General features: G+C 50.2%; 8 protein-coding genes across 8 annotated transcripts; 6 read left to right on the plus strand and 2 right to left on the minus strand.

Moving 5' to 3' along the window:
• Window positions 1–199: 199 nt before the first annotated feature.
• pex6 (AAA family ATPase peroxin 6) lies at window positions 200–3523 on the plus strand (the record flags this gene model as incomplete). The annotated part of the gene is made up of 2 exons (XM_056968740.1): window positions 200–389; window positions 465–3523. The coding sequence occupies 2 exons, from the start codon at window positions 200–202 to the stop codon at window positions 3521–3523; spliced, it is 3249 nt and encodes a 1082-aa protein (XP_056821536.1).
• A 46-nt stretch (window positions 3524–3569) lies between these two features.
• Window positions 3570–4685, plus strand: N7477_007078 (uncharacterized protein; the record flags this gene model as incomplete). The annotated part of the gene is made up of 2 exons (XM_056968741.1): window positions 3570–4198; window positions 4235–4685. The coding sequence occupies 2 exons, from the start codon at window positions 3570–3572 to the stop codon at window positions 4683–4685; spliced, it is 1080 nt and encodes a 359-aa protein (XP_056821537.1).
• Window positions 4686–5123: 438 nt separating this feature from the next.
• N7477_007079 (F-box domain cyclin-like protein) lies at window positions 5124–6419 on the plus strand (the record flags this gene model as incomplete). The annotated part of the gene is made up of 1 exon (XM_056968742.1): window positions 5124–6419. The coding sequence occupies one exon, from the start codon at window positions 5124–5126 to the stop codon at window positions 6417–6419; it is 1296 nt and encodes a 431-aa protein (XP_056821538.1).
• Window positions 6420–7243: 824 nt separating this feature from the next.
• Window positions 7244–8944, plus strand: N7477_007080 (3'-5' exonuclease; the record flags this gene model as incomplete). The annotated part of the gene is made up of 2 exons (XM_056968743.1): window positions 7244–7916; window positions 7968–8944. The coding sequence occupies 2 exons, from the start codon at window positions 7244–7246 to the stop codon at window positions 8942–8944; spliced, it is 1650 nt and encodes a 549-aa protein (XP_056821539.1).
• Window positions 8945–9770: 826 nt separating this feature from the next.
• On the minus strand, window positions 9771–11510 carry N7477_007081 (F-box protein; the record flags this gene model as incomplete). Its single annotated transcript, XM_056968744.1, has 4 exons — window positions 9771–9896; window positions 9966–10500; window positions 10550–10649; window positions 10733–11510. The coding sequence occupies 4 exons, from the start codon at window positions 11508–11510 to the stop codon at window positions 9771–9773; spliced, it is 1539 nt and encodes a 512-aa protein (XP_056821540.1).
• A 966-nt stretch (window positions 11511–12476) lies between these two features.
• Window positions 12477–13412, minus strand: N7477_007082 (uncharacterized protein; the record flags this gene model as incomplete). The annotated part of the gene is made up of 1 exon (XM_056968745.1): window positions 12477–13412. One exon carries the CDS (start codon window positions 13410–13412, stop codon window positions 12477–12479), a length of 936 nt encoding a protein of 311 aa, XP_056821541.1.
• A 1306-nt stretch (window positions 13413–14718) lies between these two features.
• On the plus strand, window positions 14719–16448 carry N7477_007083 (uncharacterized protein; the record flags this gene model as incomplete). Its single annotated transcript, XM_056968746.1, has 2 exons — window positions 14719–14978; window positions 15032–16448. 2 exons carry the CDS (start codon window positions 14719–14721, stop codon window positions 16446–16448), a joined length of 1677 nt encoding a protein of 558 aa, XP_056821542.1.
• Window positions 16449–18733: 2285 nt separating this feature from the next.
• N7477_007084 (putative short-chain dehydrogenase/reductase) lies at window positions 18734–19683 on the plus strand (the record flags this gene model as incomplete). Its single annotated transcript, XM_056968747.1, has 4 exons — window positions 18734–18776; window positions 18843–19024; window positions 19050–19568; window positions 19621–19683. 4 exons carry the CDS (start codon window positions 18734–18736, stop codon window positions 19681–19683), a joined length of 807 nt encoding a protein of 268 aa, XP_056821543.1.
• Between the last annotated feature and the right edge of the window lie 590 nt (window positions 19684–20273).

The following is a 20273-nucleotide window of genomic DNA, read 5'->3' on the forward strand; positions in this document are numbered from 1 at the left end:
CGAAATGCCCGCGTGTTGACTTCCCCCGGATTCTCCAACCGCCGCTCATCTTCTCCTCTTTGTCCGACGAAGCTGGTTTTTGAAGCTGCCTGAATGTGATCGGGCTATCTAGAGATCTAGATCCTGTACACCATAACTTTCCCTTTTCCCGACATTCCTCCTTTCCATCTTCTCCGACGGCAATTGAGTCCCTCGCGCAATGGACCTCGATCACTACGGGCAGAGCTCCCAACAGCTCAGACAACGTCGCAAAAGGACCGGGAAGAAGCGCATGCGCAATAAGGTCCCGGTCGCCGCTCGCATTGCTCTAGATCCTCAGCTTCGTGGCAACGTCGGTGTGCTTTCCGAAGACTTGGCCAACGACCTGTTCGCGGAACCAATCCTCCAAGGTAGATTTGACCAAGCAATAAACAATTACCTATTTCGATCGGATTTAGCTGACTGAATTGGGTTTTGTGGTGTAGGTGTTGCGACCGGCGATGGCATTCTCTATGTTGCGATTTCCCCACAAACTCCGACATCGTCATCTGTGGAGGACCAAGCATGGACTATTCTCCCGGTCCGAGTGCAGACGTCCCATACTCAGATAGCGCATTCGACTGTTCTATTCCCCGATTCAGCCGACTCTCTCCAGCCGTTCCTCCAAGCGCTAGGAAAAATTGACTCATCGCGGAATTCTTTGCAAACACACCGCTCTGTGGATATTCAGATCTTGGATGTTGCTCCACTGCATCTGGATACCATCTTCGTCACAGTGGAGCGGGATCTTCTTCGTAATCATGATGATGTACAAAGTAAATTTGGAGGTGGTTTCACGTCTAACGCACATGGCGCGAACGGAGCCTGGCCTAAAGCCGGAAAAGGTGCAGACTCGAGACGATATTCAAAGAAGGCAGTGGCGGATGCTGAAGTGCGATTGACGGCAGCTGTACGTGAAGCTTTGGCTAGTCAGCGCATCGTTCACATGGGAGATGTACTCCCACTTCCCCTTCCACCTCATCCTATCACCTATGCGCCAGCTCCGCCGGCGAGGATCTCATTCTGTGAACCCGTTTCGCAAGGTCTTTTGATGCCGGCAACAAAAGTCGTTCTTGTACAAGCTCGTTCACAAGGTCACCGCGCACCTCAATCGCTTCCTCCGCGACATGCACTTCTCAAACAAGTTGCAGAAGATGAAGCCGATGATACTTCCAATGAACAGTTCTACTCCGCCGCGGAAGAGAAGCCCGGCGAGAGCGGGACCGAGATGGAAAATCCATCTGCGGCAGAAGACTCTGAAACAGATGTCTCCGCTGGTTCCGCTAGTGATTCAGACGATTCCCTTGAAGATATGATCTCCCTTTCAGCCCCCGAACTTCCTCAAGCCCCCTCTGGCGTTATGTCATCTATAACGTCAGCTACCCCTCGCGCAGGTGGCCGTCGAGTCGATGGCGTACATACCCCTGGTTCTGTCGCTTCGAATTTTACTTCGGCGACTATGCGCCCAGGCCGAAGCGGCGGCAAGACTTTCAAAGTCGAAGGCCTTTTGCAACAAGTCCCTAACGAGGTGCTTCACCCTCGACCTCGTGATGACGAGGACGTCGATGCCTTTATCTTTGTCGATATAAGCACTCTCGCAAAGATCGGCTGCTTCTCCGGTGACTGGGTCAGAATTGAAGCGACCGAGGAGCCCCAGCTGAACATGTTTGCGTCGCTCAAGTTTGGTAGCTTCCGTGATTCTCCGGAGGATGCTGGCGACTGGCGGCCAGCTAAAGTGTTCGGCTTGCCAGGCCTTCCATCCCCAAAGCCTCGATATGCTATTAACCATTCAGGCGACCGCAGATCAAGCTTCTCACAACGTCCACAGACACGTTTGACGCCTTCTGTTTTTGTGCCGCCTCTGCTGTTGAGCAACATCGACAATCCTAAGTACCTTCGAATCTCCCCCATGACATTTACGTCGGCCAGTAGCGCCTCGAAATCAGGCTTGTTGCACCATATGAAGAACAGTTCGGCCAAGAATCCTCCTCTGGCCAAGGAGGTAAACCTTATGAAGGTCTCGACACCGCTATCCATGGACCGGGTTCTCCAACCGGCTCTTTTCGCTGGACTCAAACAATACTTCGAGTCTCGCCGCCGTATACTGAAGAGTGGCGACCTTGTCGGCATCAGTGTTGATGAAGGGCTTGGCAGGGCAGTGTTCTCCGGTACTGCTGGCGGGAACAACGCAAACCAGGAAGACGAAATTACTATCAGATTGGGGCAATGTTCCGGCACTGATAACACTGTTGCTCGTAAGGTTGGTGTCGCTTGGTTCCGTGTCGGACAAGTGACTCCCATTGCCGTTGAAGAAATGGAGGAGACTGGCGAGGATCAATGGGGTGGTGTCGCAGTTATCGACCCGACAAGTACTCGTATGGTTCAGGCTGGTAGCGATATCTCCAGGGTCCCCGGTATTCTGGGTAATGGTTGGGAGTACTGGCTGGGTGTTAAGACCATTCCTAAAGCTATCAGCAATGGACCAGCGCCGCATGGGATCTTTGCGGAGTCACCTCAGCCATTCGTTGCACCCCTGCAACAACGAATTCGGGATTTGATGGCTGCAGCGACAAGCCCTCGTGCAATTCAGTTGGGGATGAAGCCTGTGGTCATTCTCATCAAGTCACAACAGCGACACATTGGCAAGGCGACTGTCGCAACTCGAGCCTGTGCGGATATCGGTCTGCACACTTTCCCCATTGACGCTTATGATATCCTTACCGAGGGTGGCGCTAATGGCGGCGATGTCAAGACCGAGGCCTACCTAAAAGCTCGTGCTGAAAGGGCGTTCCACTGCGGCGCAAACTGTACCGCCCTGCTTATTCGGCATATTGAGGTATTGACCGCTGACCGGATGGTCACGGCCATGACAGAGATTGTCAACGAAGCTAGAGTCATCATTGCTACGACAAGCGACGTTGAAGAGATCCCTGAAGGCATCCGAAGCATGTTCACCCATGAGTTTGAAATGGGAGCTCCCGAAGAAAAGGAGCGTGAAGGTATTCTACAGAATGCGGTCACGGAACGTGGTATCAAGCTTGCTGCCGATGTTGAGCTAGGAACGGTGGCGCTGAAGACTGCTGCGCTGGTTGCCGGCGACCTAGTTGATGTCGTGGAGCGTGCCGCTGCCGCTAGGACGGCCCGTCTTGAGAAGCTTGCCGAGGATGCCAGCAAACAAGTACCAGACTCACAGGTGTTTCTCCGGGATGTTCTGCTCGCCGGAGGCGATAATGCTCGCGGTGTGACGAAGGCGGACTTTGATACTGCTGTCGAGGCAGCCCGCAAGAACTTCGCCGACTCGATCGGTGCTCCCAAGATTCCCAATGTTGGCTGGGATGATGTCGGTGGATTGAATAATGTCAAGGATGCTCTGATTGAGACTATCCAGCTACCGCTTGAGCGTCCGGAGCTCTTCGCAAAGGGTATGAAGAAGCGCAGCGGCATTCTCTTCTACGGCCCCCCCTGGTACCGGCAAAACCTTGCTTGCCAAGGCCATTGCTACTGAGTTCTCTCTCAACTTCTTCTCCGTAAAGGGCCCGGAGCTGCTCAACATGTATATCGGTGAATCCGAAGCCAACGTCCGTCGTGTCTTCCAGCGTGCTCGGGATGCTCGCCCGTGTGTTGTGTTCTTTGACGAGCTGGACTCCGTTGCGCCTAAGCGTGGCAATCAGGGTGATAGCGGTGGCGTTATGGATCGTATTGTCAGTCAGCTTCTCGCTGAGCTGGACGGAATGAACGGTGGAGAGGAGAACAGTGGCGGGGTGTTCGTCATTGGCGCCACTAATCGTCCGGATCTATTGGACACGGCCTTGCTTCGGCCTGGCCGTTTCGACAAAATGTTGTACTTGGGCGTGTCAGATACGCACAGGAAGCAGGCGACCATTCTGGAGGCGCTTACCAGGAAATTTGCGCTTCATCCAGACGTGTCTTTGGATCGGGTGGCCGAGAAGCTTCCACTGACGTACACTGGTGCTGATTTGTACGCTCTTTGTGGAGATGCCATGCTGAAAGCCATCACGCGAAAGTCTACCGCTGTTGATGAAAAGATCAAGCAGCTGCCTGGTGGACCTGTTACCACTGCGTACTTCTTTGACCACCTGGCCACTCCGGAGGACGTTTCGGTAACAGTCATGGAGGAGGACTTTATGGAGGCACAGGGGGAGCTGGTTCCCAGTGTTAGGTACGTCGTTAACAGGACCTGAAGAGAAGAAAATAGTCTCACATCTAGCAGTGCCAAGGAATTGGAACACTTCGAGCGAATTCGGCAAACATTTGAGTCTGTCGACAAGCAGAAACAGGATCCTGCAGCCGCTGCTCCTCAAACGATTGCAGAGGCCATGGAGGCATTCAGCTTGGGCGATTCAAGTTTCTCCGAAATCCCGACGACCAATGGTGAAAACGGCTTTCCAGGAAGTATTCACGACCGTATCAAAGGCTTGAAGCAATGGCCTGGAGGTATTGTCCGGAGTGCATCGGGCCAGTCCAACACAAGCAGCAAAGGCAAAGGCAAGAGCATCAAGAAGGGCAAAGACTCGCGAGCTGGAGCAGAGTCTGATGGCTCGGTTGATGGCGATGAAGATATGGCAAATGGTCTGGTAGATGATGACGAAGATGACTACATCGTAAGAACAGACCATCTGGCAAATCCTATGGAGGAAGTGGAGTAGAGAAGTCCTAGGATATGAATGAAGGGCTTTTTTCCTAATTGCACGACCTCGATCGTCACATCTCCTTTGCCTTTCTACTGTTAGCCGACTGGAGCCTCTTTCATCTCAAACCCATGTTTGATCGAGAGATCTACTTCGTTTGTGGTTGATTGTGGACAGAAAGCGCGCATCTGTACGTGTTCACGTTTGTCTGCTTCGCGTTTACTCGCAATCTTCCCCATTCGCTTTCTCAATCGCTATCTTTTGTCCCTGGCCATTTCATTTGCCCTCGCGTCTCCATTTTTCGGTCTTCTTACTTCCACTGTTTCCCGCCTGCTCTACGCAATCCGTTGCGTACATCATCGCCGCGAGCTCACCATCTCCTATTGCATCACTGAATCCATTCGACTTTCCCGATTGTCCAGAGTTCTTCACGTGTCTCGTTTCAAGTTTCATGTCATGATCTCTTCTCATATTAGCAAGCTGATGAGAGCCGCCATAGTCTCGCTGTTGATCGGGCTCCCTGACTGGGCTGAACGAACCAACCCCGACCAATGGGACCGAGTTGAGTTCATGGATCTCGTCTCCCAAGAGGTTCGGGCCCCTCTTGAAGAGATCTCCGTGCCCCCCGAACAGTGCCCTCACGATACTTTCACCGTGCCTATTCATGTCGAGCGACTTCCCGAGGATCGCGCCAAGCTGGGCAACCTTGCGAGCTTGCCGAATGATGTCTTGGCTGGAATTGTCCTGCCCCTGATGGACTACGTTTCTGTTTCTCGATTCTGCCAGACGTGCTCGTTTGCTTACCGTCTCGTGGCTGGGAACAACGACTATCGGGCCCTGGTGACTCAGGTGCCGAAAATCTTTCCCGTGCTGCGTGCCTTGCGTCTTCATTTACGGGTATCCCTCAAAGATCTTTCACTTGAACTTCATCAGAGCAAGTGTCGGGGGTGTGGCGAAAATGGAACTCATTTATTTTTGCCTACCGTTGAGCGGGTCTGCTCGAACTGCCTCCGTTACAACCAAGGGTTTTGGTCGATTTATCTTCAGGAAGCTCAGCGGTGTTTCAACCTCGAGAACCACGATCTCGCTCGGCTTCCTCGGTTCCGGGACCTCTTCAATTTATTTGATCTCCATGCCGTGCCATATTTCGCACTTGAACCAGCCCAACACCGAGTCTTCGTAGCAGTGAGATCCGCCCTGCGGCAGGCACTCAAGGTCCACGGCTCAGTCAAGGCGATCGATGTCATTGCTGAAGCGCAATCGTTGGACTCCACGAACCCGTCATCGACTTTGCAGCGGGTTGAAACCCACTTGTACGCTCATCTGCGCCATGCCACGCTTGGCACGCTCCCGCATGATCCAACCCAACCGCCCCCAACTGAGCCGCCCAAGGATGTTAGGTATAACACCATAGTTGCTGAGATCACCGACAGGGTCTACCATAACGCCGCCAATGTCAGCTTTCCTTTTGTTCCCCGCGGCCAGTCAAAGGCCGTTCAGCTATACACCTGTAAAGGCTGTGCGGGGATTGTGGATCGCTTCAAGGTGATGCCGGATCACCGAGAGTATATGCGGATCCCGAGCTGGTGCGGCGAGGCGGAGGTTCGGCGAGCAATGGTGGGCGCAACCTTGATCACCTACACCGAAGCGGAGCTGGTTGAGCATGCACGCTCCTGTCTAGGTGCGGGGCTACGGATGTACCGCTACCAGGTGCTAGAGAACCACCCGGGTGGCCTGGGCTCCGAATTCTGAGAAAAAGACTTGGACTCGCGCTCACTGAAAGACCTCTTGACGAGTGATATTTCAACCTTCTATTACTCGCATTTCCGTGATATCTGAGCGGCAGGTCAAGAGATTCCCGTTTGTGGCTACAAGTCTACTAAGGGCTGAGCCTGTGCAGGAACCGAAGGAAAGCTTCCAGCTCCATTCAGAGATCTTTTGTGTATTATAGTATCCCCTTCTCTTCTTTTGTATGAATATTTCATGCACATTTACATTTGGGGTCTACATTTGGGGGTTTTGGAGTAATTTGGTTTCATATATATCTTCGAGTCTTCCTTTTACTGTTCACAATGTAATTTGTACGCTATTATCCCAGAATCAACAAAACGCATACGCTGGCCTCGTAGCCAGCATGAACGTATCGCTTACCTTTAAGCGTTCATAGTTACCATTCTATCCTAGTCTACAGGTGTTGCCCTGCGCTGAAACACGGGGCTCGTGAGTTCATGCCGAAGCCGCAGTAGTGATGAGCGTCGCGACTTCCGAACTTGGCCCCACCATTGTGTGTATGACTCTTCCCATACGCGTCAACAACCCCAAGATACACACAACTCCACAAAGACTCGGGACATTGCTGCTAACCACTTGAGACCGCAAGGCATCGCGCTAAGCGCAGTGAAAAAGGTACAGCGTTCGCCTCCAATCCGCACTTGCCACGCTGTGCACAGGGATGAACCCGCATATCTCGGATTGATAGCTATTTACGTGGACTTTCACCACGCTGTCTTCAGGATAATGCTCATACTTTGACCAGAGTCTCATCATTCCTCAAGTGACCTGAATTACCCGTCGATATGGCGTCAAACTCTTACCCAGCAGAGGCAGAGACTTGGGCATGTCCGAAATGCCCGAAGAGTGGGTTCAAGTCCCAGGGCGCTGTCAGCGCGCACTTCATGGCCAAGGGCCACGATCTCCATTGCACAATTTGCAACAGAGGTTTTCAAACCGCTAAGGGCTTCATTAAGCACCATAAACAACATCTGAATTCCGACAGATCTTCGTTTTCGCCCACACGGGCCAGTGTGACGACTGCGGCTTCACTTCCTAGAAAGCCCAAAATCACAGAGAACTCTCTTCAGCCGTCGGATTCAAAACATCAAACTGCGTCGCCTATTATTCTTAGGCGGCCGGCTACAAAAAAGCACCAGGCTCCTCAACATGAGCGTGATGAACTTCTTAAGCGCTCTGCCACGAAGCCTCAAGTTGAAGACGTGCCTAAGCAAAATCTCAAATCTCGGCAGAACAGTTCCAAATCCCCGGCTTCAAAAACCGAGCTGTTTCTGCATTCAATCCCTGAACGCCCGGCAATGGATCAAGCCCGCCAGGACATGGTCCATCTTATAGACCAAGCTGTCCAAAAACGTTCAAATCCACTGCCAAGGGCTTCAACTCCGATGACTTTAGGATTTTCAGGTCTCGCAATTCGTCTCCCGACATTGGGCTCTGTCGCCGAGGTCCAAGACACCTGTATGTGGCCAAGTCATTTTTGTAAATTCTTTACTGACGAGGTGCTCGTAGGTACGGATCTCTCTCAAGCTCAATCGATACATCGCCATGTCATGCTTCAAGTTCAGGAGCAAGACGTGTTGTTTCAAGAGCTGTCGACAAGATGTCACTCAGACCGAGTCCTCATCACCGAGGGTTATAGACTTGGCACTTTCTCTGTGCCCAAGAAGATGGCCGAGCAAAAGCCTCATTTTAAGAATACCAAAAGGACGAATGTCAAGACGGGTCCTTCTCCAGCACCCGTAATTCCGTCAATAAGCTTCGTGCCCACGCCTCAGCATCTGCCAAATCGGTCCCAGAAAAATAGAAGAGCTGTCGTGCTTGATTGCGAAATGGTGCAGGTAGAGGGAAATTACAGGGAACTGGCATACCTGACTGCAGTTGACTTCCTCACTAGCGAGATTCTTATCGACAACTACGTGCAGCCGACAAAGCGAGTCAGGAGCTGGAACACACGATACAGTGGAATCTCCTGCGCCGAAATGAATCGTGCCCGTGCAGAAGGGCGAGCCTTGAATGGATGGCAACATGCCCGACAAGTTTTGTGGGAGTATGTGGATGCAGACACCGTGCTCATCGGCCATGCTCTCCAAAATGATCTCAAGGTCCTTGGCTTCTACCATTCAAAGATTGTGGATTCTCAAGTCCTCACCTCGGAGGCTGTCAGCATTCTTCTCCCGTTAAACATGTCCCTGACCCGTAGATGGGGATTGAAGACCCTGGTCAAAGAACTTCTGAAAGATGACATTCAAGTCGGCAAAAAGGGACACAGTGCCTTGGAAGATACCCTTGCCACAAGAGACCTTGTCATTTGGTGCCTTAGAAATCAAGAGCTCCTCGACGTATGGGCGCAGAAAAACCGAGACGAAGAGGTGCGCAAGATCCTGGAGGCGAGACAGAAGGCCGAAGAGAACAGGAAGAAGAGGTTGGAGAAGGAGAAGCAAATGGAAGAGCAGGCCGAAAGGATCCTCCATGCTATATATTATTAGCTGCCGGAGTCTACTGCAGACGGTTCATGATGGTGACCGACTTATCCTTGGCTGGGTTAGATGTTTACCGAGTACTGTCCTTTCCTAAGTCTGTCTTCACTGCTCGAGCTGACGACTGACACAACCAAGTCCGAAGAAATGACTCTGTAATACATTTAATAAGATAAGATCCTTTTGCGTTTTCCGTACGCTGAAAAGGAATAGGTCTAGGGGACTCCACAGGATGCATTGATCGATGATGCTTTAGGCATAATCTAAAGCTCCCAGGTCAGTCAGCTCGGGGCTCCGATATTGATAACACAGAGAGTAGATCAGCTAGACGCACCTGAATTGCTCCTGAATAACTGCATGTTCCCCCATCCTCTTTTCTCTCGGAACCTTCGATCTTGATTGAGGGTTCTCAATCAACACGCCGCCTGATCTTTCCTCTGCCCTCTCCTCTTCTGCATATCATCAACTGTTTTGCCTCCAGTTTATCGTCCCAATTTGACGGGTTGTCATGCCCTTTCCATTTTTTGAACCACGAGATGCCAGGCATGAAGATCCTATCCAATCAGCAAGGAAACTTCAAGAATGTACTGGGAGTCTTACGGTGTTGTTCTGTCGATCTGCCAAATAGACCTGACGCGGAAGTTGCAGAACAACTCTGGCTCGAGCATCTTCAATATTGAGTGATCGCGTGACACCCGAATCAAGCGTACACGAGCTTCTATGCACAAGCGATGGCCAAGAAACCCTGTCACGGATCATAGGAAACCCCCAGTACTGTATGGGCCATTGTCCTTGACCAGAATTCAAAGTTAGAGAATGCCTCTTATCAAATGGACTACTCTTGATGATCATCCTCCTGGTAATTATCCCATGAAAAGCACTGTTCTTGTTCCCTGTAGGATTCATCAAAATCCCGAGGGTCATCTTCCCAATGAGGTGCTCTGCCGTGGAAACCCAAGTTCTAGGAATTCAATGTGGTCAGCGAGATCACACAGATGTTGAGCTCAGAAAGTCATGGTAATCCACCAACCTCAATGGTAGCCCCGCAATGCCCATGGCTCTTTGCTACCTCATTCCAGGTCTCACGGACTTCATTTGAGGGATGGAATTCACTGGTACTAATCCATGTGGCCTTGCCTTCAGACCGTTGATAGTGAAGCCAGTGTTCGGCCGTCTCGTCGAAAAGGTATTCCAGGCCGTTCTCCTCCACTGTAAAGGCAAGAGACACGACCTTCATCGACTTGAGTTGAGGCATACGCCGCGCAGCCTGCCCAGCAGCAACATACAATGTATTGATAGCTTTAGTGGGCTTGATGCGGAACACATCAGGGAGCATGTAATCGGGGGGCGGAACGTCATCTGGTTCGATTTCACCAGTGAATGGATTGACCATCTGGGTTCGCCATCTTGGGTCTTTTTCGAGCAGCCATTCTCCCGAACAAGTAGCACTTGCGAAAGACAAATGGAAAGTCTCCAGCTTGGGCCAGATTGTTGTACTACCAGCTGACCAAAAAAGCTCTGGACTAATCATGATATTCAGCAATTCAAGGTACACCAGCTGCTGGCTCATCTTGTGTAGAGCCAGACTTAGACTGTCACGCCCAGGGGGGGGACCTCTGCAACGCGGGGCGTTTCTCGTAGAGGGGCATCGCAGCGTAGTCAAGCCTAAAGGTCTCCACGGATTGAGGCAGGTCGGGAATGCTCTCAGAGAACTCTAGATCTCGAGTCAGTGACACCACATGCACATGTGGGGTTATGTGGACAGCATAGGACATCCTAGTGCCTTGAATGACAAACCCTGACGTAGCCGATCTCGGAATGCCTCTTCCTTGTCACCGTTCAACTCAGGATCATTGATCTGAAGATTGACTGTTTTCAGTCGAGGTAGGCGAGATATGATATGGAATGCAGCAACTGGGGTGATCTGCCGATAGATGATTGTTTCGATGATAAATTCATCGATGATTTTGATCGGTCGTCTCAGGTCCTCCTTCAGTTCCAGGAAGGAATTTTCGTATCTGTCGCCAAGTATGTCCCCAGTCTCGAATCTTTTTCGAAATCGAGCGAGCATTGCATCGCTATCATGCCGTGCTAGATGATCGCTAGGGGATTGAGCACATAAATTCAAGGAGAGCGGACGCTGATTGTTCTCAGGCCATGTGCTTAGAACTTCCCAGAGGGCTTTTACGCCGTCCGTGAAGATCTGGCTATTTTGGTCCCGATCTGTTTTGCTCTCAACTCGCGCACAGGCCTCCACATCATACTCTGGAAGCACCACCTTATAAGTCAGACTGTTGAGTAGGCGGCGTCGATATTTGGACAAACTTGAGGGCCCAGGGCTCAAAAGACCGAATATTCGGCAAAATTCCGGGAGCCGTGCAGGGGTGAGATGTATGTCCATGAAATTTTTTCGCTCCACAAAAGCTTGCCATTGTCTGCAGACACTTGCGTAAATATGCCACTTGAATTGTTGTACATTGAACAATCCAGCTGAAGCCAGGGATTCTTCCTGCCACTCGGATGTTAGGTAAGAGAAGATGTGGTCGAGGATTTCGGGAGGCAGAGAGAGCGCCATATCGAAACATTCCACTGATGAGGACTATCAGTTTTCGAGAGACAGAGAATATTGAACATGGAAGATCGATATAGATGAATAGACAAAGTGATCCCTATCACAGTGGCCCCACTACGCGGTAGCCGACAGAGGCGATCGCGAGTCGGTGGTCTATGGGCAGAATGGGTTCACCGCCTGTGTAGCTGCTCCCAGCGCAGGCAAAACATTCGCATGTCAACAACTAGGTGCCTTGATTTGATGAAAGATGTCCAGACAAGGTATAAAGATAGGCTTCAAATCTTCTTGTATACACAATCTGGCTCTGTGGTGGCCATTGATTGGTTCATGACGAACATTCTTAGAATATGAGATAACGAAACTCAAAACATCGGAAGACTTCTCGGGTCACGTTACATGCCTTTTGCATGAACTTTCTGCTGCAATACGAACTTACTCAAACTGTTAGAATCAATGAAAGTACTGTGGCCTCATCAGATGTGCAGGTGAGTGAAGAGTCTAGGCCCGGACGGAGGCAGGGTAGCTGAACTGGTAAGGGAGACAGGGAGAAGAGGTTGAAGCTTATGATATACAGCTGGACTCTGGACTCAATGCTTTTCTTTCAAGTGGTTCACAGATGTTCAATCGAAAGATGTAGGCTTCAAAGTCCGAAGAAGCCCTCTTGAGGAGTTCAGCAATGCCAAGAACAAGACATCCTGAGGAAGTTCTTCATGGTATCAATTTTTTCTTTTTCTTTCTTCTTCCTGTGCAGTCCGTGAAGTCGATTCTCGGCTATTTGTAATCCGAGTATGTGACTGTTAGACTTCCCGCCGGGTACAATTCTTTGGGCATGTTGGCAATGAATCTGACATTCACCGTCTGCTTGAAAATTAGAAAGAATATCGAGAAAGAAGCCAGGGGATTGTCATAAACCATGATGAACACGTTCAATTGCAATTCGAAGACTTGTGGGCCGAAGAGGAGTCGTTTTCAGATAGGCGACACGTTTGAAGTCTTTGTCCCGTAAAGTGATAGTCCAATCGTCGACGTGGGCGCCAGACTCGATCCAAGGGACTGTTGCTGCATAATATTCATCAAGGCTGGCCGGTAGGTACTAGAAGTGCTAACATAATCTGAGTGAGACGACTCAACGATAGCAGTAAGCTTGCCAAGCACAGCAAACTCGAACTTGAGTTTAATACTGTAAATGGTGCATTTTAGAAGCACCTGCAAGTAGTAGAGCCCGAGGAACTCGATGGACACTATGGCAACGTCCATCAAAATGATGACGATGTTGATCGCGATTAGTTCGTACATGATTCTTCTGCGGCGAATGTTTCGCTCCGGATTGAGTCGGAGTAACTTGACTGTCTCGTGGATGTATAGCGAGGATATGGTAAACTCTTGCACGCAGAACCATACCACTTGTAATCGTTCCACAATAGTATAGGCTCTATTCCAGGGATAGGTCTGCACGAATGCAGATCCGAATGTGGTTATGGTGGTTGGCACCGCAATGAACACGATGCTGAAGATGATCGCGCACAGCACTAATCGAAGAGTTTTTTGGTTGTACAACACCAAGTGGAGTCGCGAGTATAGAACCACCGATTGTGCAGGAATCAAGAAGTAAAAACCGACAGTCGAGATCGTGAGTGCCAGCCATAAGGGCCCGATGCTGAAGAAGTGCAAAATATTTCCGATTCCGTCCGGTATTAGTCCAAGGACTGTGGATAACGTGAGAGACCAGAAGTATAGTCCACGATAGTGATGGAAGGTCATGAGGATTAGTAGGATGAGCTCGGCTGCATTGTAGAGAACAATGGCCATGAGCGCTCCCATGATCACTTTGACGGCCGTGCTATCTCCCTGGTAGCCTCCAACAAGCCCTTCGGGACCATCGCCCGTGGGGGATAATGCCGGCATTGAAGGGTGTTATGTGTCTCATGGCACGCACTTTTTTTCTAGGCGGTCTCTGCGTCAACAAAGGAAGCGAGAAAAAGAATGAGGAAGCGGCGGAAATGTCCCGGTGTTTAATAGTTGAGCTTGGGAGCCTTCCATGGTTCTCGCGAAACTTTGAATCCCCGGACTTGTGGAGATGCCGATCGGCCGAGACACAACTTGAATCGTCAATTTCCACTTTTGTTCATTCCGTGGGAGCATAGAAATGGAGAAATAACCGGCTCATACTCCAAGGGCGAGGAATGATCCCTTTTGCAATTGGAGCATGGGGTTCACGAGTAGGTTCCTTGCTAGAACGGCTCAGGGCATACAGATTACGTGGGGGACATTGCATTTGCCACCTTCCATATTCAGGGTCTTTTCTCATTCAGAATGTTTTGGTCATTCGGTTATTGATGCGCTGATCTCACAATGTACAGCGAGGCTCCAATAATTAACCAGGATTCCATTGCGGCCTTTCTCCGAATCCGTGGGGAACCCTGGCCTATGGGGGGATTTGACGCTATTAACAGCCAACTATACCATTGGACTCGGGAGGGCACAGACAAGAACAATCGGCGTGCTGCCAAATTTGACACATCTCTGTTGAAGAACTCGAAATCTCCAAGGAAGCTATGAGACTGATCGTGAGATCTGTCCCAGAAACACTTTTCTTCATACAGTTATCATCAACTATGAGTCTTGACAAGAAGTCCAACCTTACAAACAGTCCTATCTAAGATAATATACAATATATATTGAATAAATCCATGCTAATAAGCGTACTTTCCGTCGAAAATACCAAGAGCGAGTTGGATAACATGTAAAATCCCTCGCATTTTCTTAACTTGTTGACTGATCAGTCTCGCTAATGCGTGAGTACCGCTTCTCTATACATACGTAGTCCACGCGTTACTAAACAATTGTCAGGCTCATATATATCCAAACCCAAACAGAGGTCCAAGAATAGCCTCCCCGGGGTAACCAAGAGAACGCTACGCCATAATCAATTAGCTAACAAAGCCAGCGTGGACCCAGATAATTAAATGGTGGTCGCCAAAACCTTAAGCTCGCGGCTACTGCCAGTGATCAAGTACCAAATACGCCATAAACCCACCACTCGGTCAACGGATCAACCCCACGTGATCTCGCGACCGGAAAACTCTACCCGTCGAGCACTTCGTTTTTTTTCTCTTCTTGTTTGTCGTGTAAAATCATTGATTTCCCGTTTATGAGAATTCTGTTTTATCTCGGATTTCTCGCGTCGAAGGTCAAAGAATCCAATCCCGCGATGTCCGCCGATACCGTTGCCGCAACTGCTGCCGCGGATGTAGCCAAGAACGACCAAGGCATGCCGAGCCACAGAGACGATGCTTCGTCTTTCATGAACGAGGATGACCGTGATCTGCTGAAGCTTGGATACAAATCCGTTCTACAACGTGGATGGGGCTCGTTTGATAACTTCGCCTGCTCATTCTCCGCGCTCTACTGCGTTGGTGGAATTCGCGTGCTGTTCTACATCGCATTGAGTGGTGGTGGACCCGCTGCTATGTAAGTGCACACGTCTGGCCTGCCGACAGTTCCATTTTAACAATTTCTTACAGGTGGAGCTCTTGGGTCTCCGGTAGTGTCTTGTCCATCATCACCGCTGCTTGTCTCGCTGAAGCTTGTTCTGCGTACCCGGCTGCGGGGTCAATCTACTACTGGGCTTTCCGATCATGGGGCGGTGGACGGGTCGGTCGCTTTGTCTCGTTTCTGGTTGCTGCTTGGACACTTGTTGCTTGGACAGCCTTCCTTGCCAGTGACTCGTTCGGTGTTGCAAATTACCTAATCTCGGAGATCGTTGTATTCAACCCGGACACATCCTTCCCTATTGCCAACTCGGATGTCAAGGCGCGTGCTATCGCTTGGGCGTTCTCACTGGTATTCCTCGGTATTGCAACTTCGCTGAACTTCCTTCCGTCGCGATGGTACTCTTGGGTGTTCCGTGCTGGTGTCATTGTCATCATCATCGACATGCTTCTCAATTTCATCTGGCTCCCAATCGGTGTGTCCAAGACATACGGATTCCAATCGGCTGAGTTCGTCTTCACATCAACATATAACGGTGGCGGTACGAGCCCTAGCCTCAACTGGGTCTTGTCATGGTTCTTGGTTGGCAGCTGTCTCGTGGGTGAGGATGCTTCGGGTCACGTCGCGGAAGAGACTGTCTCTGCCAAGAAGGCTGCTGCCAAGGGTGTTTTCTGGGCGACTGTTGCTTCCGCCATGTGCGGGTTCCCGATCATTATCCTGTTCCTGTTCTGCATGCCGCCTATCGAGACCTTCTACAACACGAGTGCTCCTCAGCCGTTCATCAACATGTATGCCATGGCCCTGGGACCTCGTGCGCACGTTGTCATGACGATTATCTCCATGATTGGCGCTATTCTCAACACCTCGATTTCTCTGGTAGCAGTGTCTCGCCTTGTCTTTGCCGTGGCTCGTGATGGTGTATTCCCGTTCAGTAATGTTCTCTCACGGGTCTCAAAGTCGAAGCAGCCCCATAACGCGGTCATTTTCATCTCAGTCATTGCGGCACTTCTTCTTTGCACACAGCTGCCATCGCAGGTGGCCTTTTCCAGTCTGATCTCAACGTCTGCTGCAGGCTCCATCGCAGCCTACGGCCTTGTCGGCGTTGGTCGAGCGTTTATCACGCGCAAGAATTTCCGTGCCGGTTTCTGGGACATGGGGAAATTTGGTGTCGTGGCAGCTGTCGTTACTTTCATCTGGAACGGGTTCGTATTTTCGGTGCTCTGTGCTCCAGAGTACTCGAACAGTTCGATCGACAAAGACCCCGGCTTGTTCAACTACGCCATTGTCATCATGGGTGGTGTCACGATCATTGCGCTCGCAGAGTGGTGGCGCAAGTCCTCGAGTGATTGGTTCGGGCATCTGAAGTTTACCGATTCGGCTTCTGAAACCGATGCCTCGTTTCAACCGCAGGAGAAGATTGAAACGTCTGCGGAAGCGAACGCAGTTTAAACGAAGGTGAGCTTGGGGGATGTTGGGTCGACAGAGATCTTGAGCCAAAGTTTATAGCTACGTGATGATGCGGGTACTCAGTTCCCCGACTGGGGAGCGGGTAAGTATACTTCTTTCGAGAAGCGCGCATGACGGGTGTTCGAGGCTTCGCTGTAAAGTGAGCCTCGTTCTGAGAATTACCGTTAGAACTTGATCTGGACAATACCAGCGAAAGGACATGCTTGCTTTATTCCCTCCACCGTGCTCGGTGTCTCGCTTTTTGGATTTTGTCCGTGGGCGGACACCACTGACCGTTTCCCTTGTATAGGTCCGCGATTTGCTGTCAGTCAACTGGTCTGATCCTTGACAATAGCTCCTAAAAGCTTGATCTCATCCTGTGGTGAGTCCTTGGGGCGCATGCTGGTCTTTCGATATTGCCGCAAGGCTATCAAACCCTACACGTCACCCAAACGTGCCAAAGAATCCCGTGAACGACACCATTCGCTCCGGGTTCTGCGCTGAAGGGTCTCCCACAGGATGGATGTCATGTCCCCGGAGTCTACGTCATATCCTCATTAACCCCCCCGGGTTGATGGGATTTGAGACTCGGTAGGATAAGCAACGAATCGCGGACTGTAGTCTGTAGTTGTAGATGTAGACGTAGTATTTGCGACGACTTCATGTCGCGACCTCGATCTGGCGAGGAAGCGGTATCTGAGAACGACATCTGGGTGATAGTGATGCCTTCCTATCTTGGCCCAGAAAGCGGCATTCCCCGTTACCAACCGGCAATTGGATGTAAGCCCAAAAAACACGGACTCGAAGTTTGCGGTTCAGGTCCGCCTTGCGTAATCTTCTATATGATTTGATGCTTTCAAGCTTTAAAACTAACAACTCAGAGAAAGTAATCTTAGATCGGGGAACCTGAGCCTAACCCTGATCAGGCGAAGCTTTGGACTTCCCCGACAGGAGAATCAACTGCATGTGCCTCTCTCTTCCTCTTCAATGTCTCGTATCCTCGGTAGATCTTCTCTATAATGGTTTTGCTTGGCTGGGCAGATGAACTTCTGCTAGCCGTATAATCCTACCTGTAGTCATCGAAAGACGTCATTCTTTTCTCGTGAACGCACACCGCTGCTGTTTGCCCTGCAGTCAACCGATACCTCTATTTCCAATCCTTCTTAGGACGTATATTCATGGGCTTTCCCATGGGCTGCCAGAATAGACCGATTCGGGGTAATTCTGCATGTCAGTGCAAGCGCAAAGCTTTCAGTCAAGAAAGCAAAGGTTGAACAGAACCTACTCGTCAAGGCCATAGCTCATGGCCTTAACGGGTCTTGCCCATTTATTCCGACTTGGCATATTTGCTGCTCTTTAAAATGACAGAAGACTCAGGATGCAATAAGAAGTGCTATATGATATGGTCACATGGACGTGATCAAGGATCTCATCAACATTGAAATGAATCCGAACTTTGAGAACGTCGATAACAACGATACGAGACTGCACATTACGGATCAAGTAGACCAGATGGAAACGATCCATTTGTCTTTATTTGCCCGGTGTCAATCTTGATCGGCGAGGGTCATTGGGACGAATCAGCATTATATACGGCAGTTCGTGGCGGGTGTGAGAATGGTGTGAAAATGGTGCTCGGAATAATCACCAAAATGATCCAAGGACTCCAATGTGAAGGACCTGACACTCTCAAAGGTACTATGGTGACTCCCTTTCAATCGTTAACTTTGAGGCTAGTCTGTCTCCTCGTTTCCAAGTTGACATGATGCTAGGGAGGAGGACGGCCAAGTGTCACCACTCAAACGTCATGAATAAACCACCATCCCTTTTCTTCAAATCCGTGTTATGTTTTTGTTGCATCTATCAAACGGGGTTTGACATGTTCATAGTGTATGAACTTTCACCTATGCCGATGTTGAGCGGGTGCAAACTAAATTGACCACATGGCTTGCACTATCGGTATAGGCTCATCACGCCACAGCAAGCCACAGCAAGCCACAGCAGTCCAGCAAAGAAAAAAAATGGAGATCTGAAATGAATAAAGGTATCTCACTACCATTTCCTCTTTCCTTACCCTCGTGAATGAGATAGGTGGAGATGCTTGACGTCAGACGCCAGCTACCCCGGCGAGAACACCGATCCTTGCCTGAAGCGGGCGCATGTCCCCCTCGAATTTGAGGGGTCTGGGGTCTGGCCCCGTGCTGACACCATTATTGCTCGAATTATCCCCTTGCGCATTCAACTTCTCGGAATTACGACTGTCCATCATTGAGTGATCTACCGAGACAATGGCCTTTGGTCGCAGACTCGCGATCCTCCCCGGAGGTCTAGGTAGGGATGAGAAGTGATAGCCACCGAAACCTGGGGAAACCAGAGTTAACTTCGATCATACGCCAGGTGGACTTGGCTCAAGTATCGGCAAAAAACTGCAACAGCAAGGTGCTCGTGTTGCGATTTTGTATGCTCCCTTTGAGGCCGCTCGACGAGATGAGCTACTTGAGCAGGGTTACGGTGGAGGCTCTGATATCAATGATATCCGAACATATGAATGCGATATCACGTTCCCCGGACTCTGTTCAGTCAGCTTTTACAAGCCTTGAACAGGACATGGTCTCTCCTGATTTCTCACCTGTTAATGAGAGGGCGTTTCCAAGCATCCTAATCAACACCGCTGGGTATGTGTCTCTGAGTGACATGGAGATCACCCCTCCGGAGGAGACCATGAAGCATTTGACAACCAATGTCTTCGGACCGATGCTTTGCTCCCAGGCTTTTGCACGTCTCTACTTCGCTGCCTCGAAGGCTGCGGAATCTTCGCCTAGTCCTCCGCCGCCAGGAAGAATCGTCAGCATCTCGTCGCAGGCGGCGCACGTAGCACTGCATCGTCATGGTGCGTATTGTGCTTCTAAGGCTGCACTCCAGGGTTTGACACGCAGCATGGCTTCGGAATGGGGAGGTCGTGGTATCACTTCCAACACTGTCTCACCTACTGTAGCATGGACGGCTCTAGGTCAGAAAGCTTGGGGAGAAGACTTTGTAAGGGAGGCTTTCCTTAAAAATATCCCGACTGGGAAGTTTGCACTTCCCGAGGAAGTTGCTGAATCGGTACTATTCCTTTGTCAGGTATGTCATGTTTGTCTATTGTGATGTCATCTGCTCATTCTTTCCTTTTTAGGACTCCAGCGGCATGATCAATGGTGCTGACATTCGAGTTGATGGAGGCTTTACCATCCGTTAAAGCTCAGGAAATTTGTTTGCACCTTTGACTTGGGATTCTCTGGGGTAGCCTGTGGAATTATTATCGCGATTGAGCATGATGTCTCCTTAGTAAAATGTTGGAATAGAAGCTTTTAAAAGACGAATTTGGTTTGAGAAGCGATTTATGCACCTTGTCTAGTGTATCCAGGCATCTAGTTTTGTCACCAAAGACCAAGAGAGCAAGTATGGAAGAGACGGTCTGAGGCACGACCCGAAGCACTAGGGATGATTCAACACCGCTTCCTTTCTAAATCGGGTGACTAGACTCCTTCCCACTTCTCATTTAGTTAGACTGGTCTCATTCAGAAAGTGAGCAGGGGTCCGATCTGGCGATGATCACTATGCTGCACAATACGCATCCTTTGGGCGGTCACTGCGCAGAAGAGATGTCTCTCGGGCTTTCCATGTCTCTTGAATTGGTGATTCTACAGAAAACTTTTCATGAAAATGATGGCATGTTTGTATTACATAAATGTATAAAAGCCGCCGCCGAGAATGCAACAATGATCAACAATGATACACTTCCACCCTTACCACGAACACCACCGTTCTTCTTGGATGAAGTCGTCA

The sequence above is a fragment of the Penicillium maclennaniae genome (assembly GCF_028827695.1).
Source record: "Penicillium maclennaniae strain IBT 15551 chromosome Unknown utg000006l:1.0-2513246.0:1.0-2515036.0, whole genome shotgun sequence".
Taxonomy (NCBI): Eukaryota; Fungi; Ascomycota; class Eurotiomycetes; order Eurotiales; family Aspergillaceae; genus Penicillium; species Penicillium maclennaniae.